The sequence below is a fragment of the Lagopus muta genome, chromosome 4 (assembly GCF_023343835.1).
Source record: "Lagopus muta isolate bLagMut1 chromosome 4, bLagMut1 primary, whole genome shotgun sequence".
Classification (NCBI taxonomy): domain Eukaryota; kingdom Metazoa; phylum Chordata; class Aves; order Galliformes; family Phasianidae; genus Lagopus; species Lagopus muta.
In genome coordinates this window covers 59,860,512-59,870,701 of record NC_064436.1, presented here as the reverse complement: position 1 = coordinate 59,870,701, position 10,190 = coordinate 59,860,512, and the positions used below count along the sequence as shown (strand labels likewise).

The following is a 10,190-nucleotide window of genomic DNA, read 5'->3' as shown; positions in this document are numbered from 1 at the left end:
GTTACACTGTGCGGAGTGGATAAAAACAGAAACATTTCAGCAGAATATTTTCATTAGTAAAATGGAATCAAATCACCTGCAGTTTATGAAAGTGCATACAAATCTGAAGGCATCACTTGCTGTGAAAAGGAATGAATGTCAGCACATCAATTGGAATTTATGCCAAAGATAATGTTTCTCCACTGCTTACACACTGCTTCAAAAATAGCAAGAAGCTGGATGGCAGATCCGCTGCCAGCGTGCCATGACAGCTGCCTACATTGATATGTTATTCTTGTGCTCCTCATCTCTTAGTGTGGCTTGATTATAGTCCTCCTGTACTAATTCGTACACTTTCCTCATTTCCCATGCAGAGGGTGTTCGCTTCCTCCATATCAGCTATAGCACGAGTGGGCCTCTGTCACCTCGGAAAGACAGGTGACGTGAGCACGACCTGCTGGCAGTGAGCTACAAAGCCACATCTTTGTGCTGAGCCAAGGAAGCACAGGCGTACACAGCAACTAACATACCTTCACATTCCCTCCTGTGGTGTTTTTGGGGTGGACATCTGTAAGAATAAAGGCATTTCTAACTAAGTTTTCTCTAGCTGACTGTTTCCTTATTCTAAAATCTAAAAATTCCCAGTGAAGACAAAGGTCATTACACAGCACGTAAGCTCACTTTGCATGAGGTTTGCTTTCACAGTTGCCTATCGCAGAGCTAGGAGGACAGCTCGCAGACCCGCAGGCTCGAGGACAAGAAACTCTCTGCAGCCTCGCAGCTGGAGCAAGTGCTCGAAAGGCCGCCGAGCTCTCTCGGGGCCCCGCAGGGAGGAAGGGCAGGCGGTAGCATCGTGCGGTGCCGCTCCGCTCCCGCTCGCACCTGTTGCGGCCACGGCAGGGCCGGGCGCGTCCAGCCGAGGCGGCACCGCCTCCGCCGAGAGCTCCGGGTGGAGCCGCCCCTCCTTCCCTCCCGCCCTCCCCCGGCTCCCTCAGCGCCCCGAGGCGGCGCGGCTGGTGCGCCGCCCGCTCCGCTGGGAGAAGGAGGAGGCGGCCCGAGCTGGCGGCGCTGGGAGCAAATCACAGTTCAGAGCACTGGGCACCTTTCGCAGGGCTGCACACATGTCCCAAAAGCAGGGTATTTGGAAACGCTCTCTTTTCTCCCGGCTCTCCGTAGTCCCCTCGCGTCCGCCCGCTCCCTTCCGTCCCCTTCGTTTCTCCTCGCACTCCTCCCCACTGCTGCGGTTCGTCCTCTCTCTGCCGCTCCCCGTCTCCTCTCCCGGCTGCCCCCGACTGACGCTGCCTTTCCTCCTCCTCCAGTTGGCGCCCCCCCAGGCGAGAGCGCGGTTGACTGGTGCCTCTACCAGCTCAATGGAGCGGCCGAGTTCGAAGTCTCCGAAGGTGAGTACGGGGCGCTGAGGTGGGATGCAGCCCGGTGGCCGTTCCCACGTCCTGCTGCCCGCGGGCGGCTTGCGGGCTCGAGGCCGATGGCCTCGAAACGTGGCGGCTGCGCTTGGCCTAATGAGGATGGCTGTGGGTGCTGCTCAAGGCAAGGGGGGGAGAGGGGCTCATGGTGGGGCTGCTGGTGTGAGCACCTCGGCTGGTTGGCTTTTGTGGGGAGATGTTGGGTTTTGTCCTGTTTTGTCCTTTTGTCCTAGGTGGTGTTGGCCTGCTTGGCCACTTGGCTCTGCTGTTGCTCGTGAGGCCGTGCAGAGCGTGTGGAGAGTTGTTGTGTTTTCTTAACTTTGATGAGACTCGTAACTTGGAGAGTCTCATTTTTGGATATTCTATGAAAAAAGGATCAGCCTTTTGGTGCTAGGGCAAGAAAGTCTTCCTTCTGCCTCTGAGCCATGTATTCTTTCGAATGTATGCCGTATTTCAACCTAAGGGTCAACCTTTATTTTCCAGTACATCCTGTATGTAGAGCTGTGAGTGTCAGTGAGCACATTTCCATATGTCCACTGATTTTGTTTCCAGTAGGTTAAGTGGAGCAAGGACCTCATCTCCATGATGGCAGTTGTTAGTGTGATTTCTGAGGGGACTGCGTTGCTGTTTGCAGGGTGAACGCATGACAAGTTCAGGCCTGGCTGGAAAACTTTCTGGTAGTGAGAAAGGTGAAATGCTGTGCTAGGCTGGGCTCAGGTGTTAGACAGCAGGAAAAGCTTTCCAGTGATGAAGCCCCAGAATGGGTGAGGTGGATGAACAGTGAAGTCTCACTCACTTGAGATATTGAAAGCTTGTTTTGCAAATGTTGGTTGAAGTGAGAAAGCTGCAGATCCTGCCATGGGGCGGGTGGATAGATTAATGATTTGAGGTCTCTTTCGGCATTGTTATCTGTGATTCTGTGGGATGCTAACTTTTCTGTTATGTCTATGTCTTGTGTTTTTTTTCTATTTGGAGCACTTAAACCCCAGTGTACTGATAATAAACTGCAGCTCAATCTAGGCTTTGGGCTAAGTTTATTTTTTCCTCAAACTATTCCATGGTGGTTTCTATTTGAAGGTTTACTTAATAGTGTGCATAATTGCACTCGCATGCATACCAGATATTTCTTAAAATGCGTTGTGATTTGGTGCCTAGGTAATATTTTGTTCTTTTTTTTCTTTGATATTTTTTGTGTGTAGCTGCATACCAAACCAGATGTGATGACGATAGGTGGGGGTGGAAATTACATCCGTGTGAGGGAGTGTAATGAGTGAGTGACAGCATTTCTCAAGCATCATAGAAAGTTGAAAACAAGCTTTAGGTTGGCATTTAATTTTATTTAAAGATTTGAATGTGTGGGATATGCTTCTTAACCTTACTTGTCTGGGTAAATACCAGTGTTTCAGCACTGATTTGGTAGTATTATGTTTTATTCAATGCAAGTGTTGCATTCCTTTGATTTATTGGACATCTTTGTCATATGACAGAATCAACTGTGACTTTTAAAATTAGTTTGCTAACCCTGACTTCAGTTTCCTTTAACATGAATGATTTATGGATGCCCAATTTTATACCATAACATAAATGGAAATCTTGTATGTTTTCTCTTTCTTACTCAGCATGGGAATATGTGAACTTCAGAGGACTGAAGACAGGCTGAAGCACCATGATTTGCTCTCACAAACTGCAGAATTATAATCTTCTGCAGGCTGTACGCCCCATTTTGGTTAATAGGCTTATATATCTGACATGCATTTTGTTCTTCTTTTCCATTTTCCGGAATAAATGTTGTCTACTAAATAGTACTGATATGTAGGGACGTGTACAGCAATATAACCAGCACACTTTGCAGAAGAACAGCATTTAAAAGGAAATACTACAGTAACACGTGGCTTGACCTCTTGCATGATAGTAGAGGTTTGGACAAAGTCAAAACTTTTTTATTTTCTGAAGTTTTCCTCTAAAATAGCTTTAATTACACAAAGCCAAATCGAACCAATTTTCGAGCTGAAAATTGATTGTTCCTAGGACTTCCAGTGCAGATTTTTCTTCCATTCTTATCCAAAATAAATCCTTTTACTTTCAAGAAAGGCCATAACAACTGTGATCACAGATGCGTTGGTTGGGGCCACCCAGTCAGTGAACAAAAGGACTAATTAATGTACATTAAATATAATTGTGTGTTCATGTAGATATATATCTGTGCAGATAACCGTTTGTATATTAATAATTCTAATTCAGGGATTCTTCTGGGCACTTCTTGCTGCTTTTGTTGCTGAATGCGTGCAGTGGTCTTGCGGTACTCTGTCAGTAAGACTCCAGAGTTGTGTTCATCAACATTTCTGTCTTAGACTAGGAAAGAAAATTATCTTTTTCCAAAAATAGATGTGTTAGATGAAAAGCATTCATTTACATAACGCAAAAGCAAAATTGCATATTTCAAATGCAATGAAAAATAGAGCATAGTAAGTAAAACATAACAATCAAAGCCCAGATAATCATGTTTGATTTAGTCTTGCTTCCTTGAAACAAAGCCCCATTTAAAATATTGCTACTTCTATAATTAACATCTAAGTGCAAAATATATTTTATTCATGCTAAAGATTTCAAAGCACTTTGCTCGCATTAAGTGCAGCCTCACAAAAGCTGCATGAAGAACAGTATTAGAGTTCCCATCTATGATCTAGCAAAAGGAAATACAGGAGGATGTGATTTTTTTTGTTGGTAGGAACTCAATGTCTGCTATTGAGCAGTGAGTACTTTGAACTTCTGAAAAGTCAGATCTCATGCTGTTTGCCCAAAATATCTGGTGAACTGTGAGCAGGACTGCTTGTACAAGACTCTTTGCTTTGAGTTACAAACCATGTTAACTTTTTGTAAATGTTGTGTAAGTTAAAAAATGTTTGAGATGTTCTGATAGGTAAAATCAAATCTGTTAGATCTCGTACAGAATGTGAATAGCATTGCAATCACTAATGACTGTGTGCTTAAGAGAAGATTGAATTAAAATTCATATTTCTAGTTTTCAATCTTGGTAACTCCTCAGAAACTGATGGATTGAAATTGGTTTACAGTTTTAATTTTCGTCCAGTTTGTAAATTTATGCTGCTGAGTGACTGAAAACCACAACAGTAGTGCCTTGTGAGTCATGTGATGTAAACTTTCCTGACGTTTGCCTTAATGCTGCTCTACCATTCTCTTTTCTTACTGAATAGTTTGAAAAATGAGTCATTGAGTAGGGAAGGTGGATTAAACTCTACTTTTAGTGTAAATATACATTTGAGCAATGTGTTATTTGAAGAAGCCAAAAGACTTGGGAACTGATGATTCTGAATTCAGTTACTGTAAGGTTTAGGTGCAGTAGTTTATTGCTCACTGTAGTTTTCAGAGATGAAGTCTGCTTTTGGTTCAGCAGTGTCTTTTCCAGTATTACATGAATTCCATGGAAAGCAATTTGATTGCACAAGCTTGCAGCTGAAGTGACATTCTGGTGGGCCACTTCTTCATTGCTTTTGTGCAATTAAATAGGAAGTCTCCATCTGTAGCTATGCTGACATTTCAGTCTTCTCTTGGATGAACCAAACAACTGTCCTCTGTTTCTTCTAAACAGACATAGTGGCAGCTCTTAACAGTTTGTAAGCATTTCTTTTGAGGTGTGATCACCATGAGTGGATGTATTTCTGTGAGGCCTTAGTTGGATGGACATGCTTTACAGTTCTGGTCTTCCAGTTGTCCAAAGTGGAGTTAGACTGGAACGAACCATGCCTCTTCTGAGCCTCACAATTTTGGGAGAGACTGTTAAACCCATTGCCTCACCGCACTGTACACTGAAAGCTTGCATACAGCACTGCAAGGTGATCGCAGGACTTGACTGTGCCCTAATGTACCTCCTGATACCATTTATGTGACCGATATCATTATTCCAATCCTGTTTCACACATCCATGATTACACATTCAGCAACTTGCTGTTTTTCATCTCTCCTCATTGTACAGTCTCTTATGTTGGTGTTTGGTTGGTCAACTGTCAGGGATATCTGGGAGCTGCTGCAGGGCAGGGAAAGGTCTCCTTTCTGGAAAATGCTATCACTGTATTGCTTTCATTATGATGGTTTAAATGGCTGTGTAAGACAACAGGAGATTCTATACAAGAAGATATGGGTTTTCAATTTGGTGTAGCAGAATCTGATGTGTATTTCCAGTATGAAAAGCTCTGCATTACTGTAGACCAAGGTATGCTGAGGCTATTCTAGTTCATCTGATGGCCTTACTTCTAATTATACTTACCACAAAATAGAATGTAGATATGTTTATCTCTGCGTTTTGTCTTTGTGTATTCATGAGTTGGGTTTTGTAAGGGTCTTTCTTCAAATGTTACTGTGGATTACTATTCAAAATGCTTCTTGACTGACAATAAAATACTCAGATATACTCATGTATGTAGTTGTTATAAAAAAGTAAAGGTGAATGGCTTATTTACACTTCTTGTTTTCTGATTTTGTGCTTTGAATAAGAGTCGGTTTAATTTTTTATGGAATAAATTAATTTAATGAAATACATGGAGAAGACTGAAGCAAACTGTTGTGTGAAGTCTTTGCACAGTGTTTCTACTGGAACTTAATATGGGTGCTGGGTTGTGTTTTCTCCAAAGAGTCATTAATTGTCATTTGACCAAGAGAAAATATTTTGTTAACACTTCGTTAATTATATTCTTTCAATATCCGACTGAGAATTTTAGCTCCTTCTCAGTAATCTGAAGCATTGTTTGAGAGACGCTGGAAGAACATGCTAAGCTTTGTAAAATTTTTTGCTAGGTTTCCAGGTTTTTTTTTCCTGTTCTTTTCAAGGACTCATTCCCTCTAACATCCCGTATTTGTTTATGTGATCTTCTGGCTCTTTGCTGTCTAAAGTTGTAGCCTTCACAATCTCAGTGTCTAGGATGTGGTCTTCAGCCACATTTTCCTCTCTAATCTCCTATTGATCCTTTTTCTTTCCTTCCAGTCTGCCCCATTGTAATAGCTTTACTTACATACTCAGTCATATTTTCTAAGCTCAGTTGGTTTCATTTTGCTTTTCCTTTGTCCCTTTAACTCTTCTCTCTGCCAGGCTGGTTATGGGGGGGTCTCAGTCCATCAACTGTGGCAGGGTCTGGTGAAGGGATCTCCCCTCTGTGCCACTGGAAGTCTGCCATTTGCAGCAGGTGCTTGCACAGCAAATCTTAGCTCTTTTCCCTCTGTCTCTCACTATTTCCAGGTCTCCAAGGCTTACCGTTTTATAGGATCTTTTTAGTTCCGTCCAAGTAATTCCTGGCAGTTTTGGGTTTGTTTGTGGTTGAATGATCAAAATTTCCTTGGGCGTTTCAGTTGGCTGCATCCTTTAAGATGCACTTGGTATACACATCATGAAAGATGAAATCACGCTGTTGTGTGCCTGATTATGCAGGTATTAGCAAGTCAAACATCATGCTTTCAAGTTATCTGGTTCAGAATTTAACAGGAACGTCTTTTATGCTCCCTCTTTCTCATTAAATACGCAATAATTTAATTTATGCCATGATTTTGTTATAAATAACAACACTGATGAAGGAAACTGATTTTAGTGGTGCCACAACTTAGCCATTTAGACTAATTTTTGTATGTAAATTAAATATTATCATTCAGCTTGAATATAAATTGGTATGGAATTGCCTGCTGGTCCAGCTGGAATGCAGAAAAATCACCAAGTCTTCACAAAGCCTCCTCTAATGTTATCAGTCAAGTCAGAAAGCACTGTGCAGTTGCTGCTGATCTGTATGAACCTGTTAAACATGAAACGAATTCTAAAAATGTAAGATTGTTTTGTTTCAGGAATTTCAACCCAGAAGCTTATGTTCTATGAGTGTGAAGCCAAAGGTTGTTACTGAGCTGTTCAGGGGATTCAAGCATCCTTCTGTCCCAGTCTATGTTTAAACAGAACCTTTCTGTCCTCAACTGTGCAGTCTTTATTCAAAACTGTGGTATGTAGCTCATGTTTCTCTAAGTCTCTGTGTGATCAGTTGATGGTATGGGATGGAACCCGAAAGAACGGAAGGTATTGTGTACTGGCTGGATTCTGCATCTTGCCATTTAGGTTGAATTGTCATTGTGTGCTAAACCAGAAGAGGGAGCTACTTCACAAATTTCCAACAGTTTTGAACGTAACCCTCGTGGGTCTTTTCTCTTTGGTTGGGTGGAGGGTGGAAGACTGAATCCAGAAACTTCTTGTGATGCCTTTTTTTTTGTCACTCAGTTCATAGTTTGTTGATTTCTAAGGATTTTCTTTATAGACTTGCAGATATATATTTTTTCTCATAGACTTCAATTTTCTTCAATTTTCAACTGTCGCTTCCGTGTTCATCTTCAAATGTTGTGTTTGTAAAACTCCATAGAACCTTTGGTTTTATATCATGATATCACTGATATCATGATTGCAATTTCTTATGTTTAATGTGCTGAGTTCTTTCTAAACATAGGTTTCCTGACTAGGATGCTGTGAATGTTCGCAGGGTTTTCTGCAGCATGCAGAATGAACTTGGTGGTCCAGTGAGATGGATCAGGCATACAAGGCATTGTACTAGAGTATATTTTTTTTATTTCTGTGTTGAGGGCATTTCTTCTGTTTGTCCCAGTAAGAAGATACAGATAGTATTTTGAAAACAGCAGTTGTAACTAAAATAGCAGAACAAATGCATGCTAGCATGTACTTTTTCTTTTTTATTTTTTTCCCCCAAATTTTATTTTAAACTGCAGTGCAGTTTAGTTCTAGTGAGTAAATATGCCATTTCTGAGCTGTAAAGGACTTTTGAAGTTTGCTGACGACACCAAGCTGAGTGGTGCAGCTGACACAGTGGAAGGAAGGGATGCCATTCAGAGGGACCTCAATGGGCTCGAAAGGTGGGCCCAGGTGAACCTGATGAGGTTCAACATGGCAAAGTGCAGAGTTTTGCACTTGGGCCGGGGGAATCCCAGGCATCTGTACAGACTGGAAGGAGCAGTCCTTGGGAGCAGCCCTGCAGAGAAGGGCCTGCAGGTCCTAATGGATGAAAAACTTAACATGAGCCAGCAGTGTGCCCTTGTGGCTCAGAAGGCAAATGGTATCCTGGGCTCCATCAGTAGAGGGGTGGCCAGCAGGGACAGGGAGGTGATTGTCTCCTTCTACTCTGCTCTTGTGAGGCCCCATCTGGAATACTGTGTCCTGGTCTGGAGCCCCCAGTACAAGAAAGACAGGGAGCTGTTGGAGAGGGTCCTGAGTAGGGCCACTAGGATGATCAGGGGACTGGAGCACCTCCCCTGTGAGGACAGGCTGAGGGAGCTGGGCTTGTTCAGCCTGGAGAGAAGACTACGGGGTGACCTCATTGCAGCCTTTCAGTGCCTAAAGGGAGCCTGCAAACAGGAGGGGAATCAGCTCTTTGAAAGAGCAGATAACTGCAGGACAAAGGAAAATGGTTTTAAGTTGAGGGAGAGGAGATTTAGGTTGGTTGTAAGGGAGAAGTTCTTTACAGAGAGTGTGGTGAGGTTCTGGAACAGGCTGACCAGAGAGGTTGTGGATGCCCCGTCCCTGGAGGTGTTCAAGGCCAGCTAGGATGTGGCCCTGGGCAGCCTGGTCTCATATAAAATGTGGAGGTTGGTGGCCCTGCATGCGGCAGGAGGGTTGGAGATTCATGATCCTTGAGGTCCCTTCCAACCCTGGCCATTTGTAAATCTGGGAAGTACCAGGAAAAAGCATTTTTGCATGCATTTACAGTGCTGGTTGGGAAGGAGACCAGACTTCCAGTCATTCTGAAGTGCGTGGCTTGCCTAGGTCCCAGTATTTGTTGGCTGGCTGAGCTCTAGGTTGATGCATGCTGCAGTGACAAATCTTGTCAAAGCTATTGTACCTCCAGGTTCATTGGTGGTCATTTTCTGTTAAGAACTGGCACAGTGCTGTGACTTCACTTTTTAAGGTACTGCTGAGAAAGAGATGAGTCTTCTTCCAACTGACTGCTGTGTTCCCCGTGTTGAAGGGCAAAGGAGGATGTTCTTAGTATTTTGAAACTTGTCTTTGTTTTTTTATCAGGAAGAGAGGATACAGCATTGCACTGCATATTGCTTTGATTAATTTCATGGGAGTTTTGAGATGCCACTGGGGCCTTCTTTTGCTGGAGATGAATGTAGGATAGTAGAAGTCCTCATAATGCCACTGAGGGGTGAGAATGAAGTATTTCTTTTGTAATTGCATTTGGTAGCATTCCACTGTTGACTAACTTGAGGTTTGCTTTTAGAAAATCTTCAAATATGGCTGCCTTCATGGTGAGTCCCACTGGATTCCATTCAAACCTATGTATGCTGTTGTCATGTGCCCTTCAGGTTATGCAGACTGCTCTGCCACAGTGTTTGGACGTCATAGTATTAGTATACAGCATTCTAAAATCTAAGTGAACCAAAATGAAAAATTCCTTTGCTTATTTTTAGCTGTGTTGTAAAATGCTTTTTTTTTTTTTTTTTTTGCACGTACACACATCAGCAAATGCACACACAATGCACACTTTTTTCTTATGTTCATGCAAGATTTATACAAAAATCTAAGAATGGTAGATTAGATCAGTGAACATGGGTTTGTCCTTTTCTTTCTCCACAAGTTCTTAGAATACATAGTGTTTATTTAAAATAGATAATATTTTATATGTGATACGTCTGTAATAGTTGAAATATGAAATATTTAACTATATGGAAAAAAATTAACCTGTTATTATTTTCTTAAAACTGACAACTTCTTACGTGTTTTTAGGTTGT

General features: G+C 42.5%; 1 protein-coding gene across 3 annotated transcripts in view; it reads left to right on the top strand.

The window, feature by feature from the left end:
- Positions 1-968: 968 nt before the first annotated feature.
- PPP2R2C (protein phosphatase 2 regulatory subunit Bgamma) overlaps positions 969-10,190 on the top strand; it is a 168,253-nt gene continuing 159,031 nt past the window's right edge. Inside the window, exons 1-2 of one of the 3 annotated variants that reach the window (XM_048941497.1) lie at positions 969-1,116; positions 1,299-1,379. In XM_048941497.1, the coding sequence (XP_048797454.1) occupies positions 1,101-1,116; positions 1,299-1,379 (97 nt within the window). In that variant the 5' untranslated portion in view covers positions 969-1,100. Of the gene's footprint in view, positions 1,117-1,298; positions 1,380-10,190 lie in introns of those variants that run through there. The other 2 variants (XM_048941506.1, XM_048941501.1) reach the window with 2 other exon arrangements.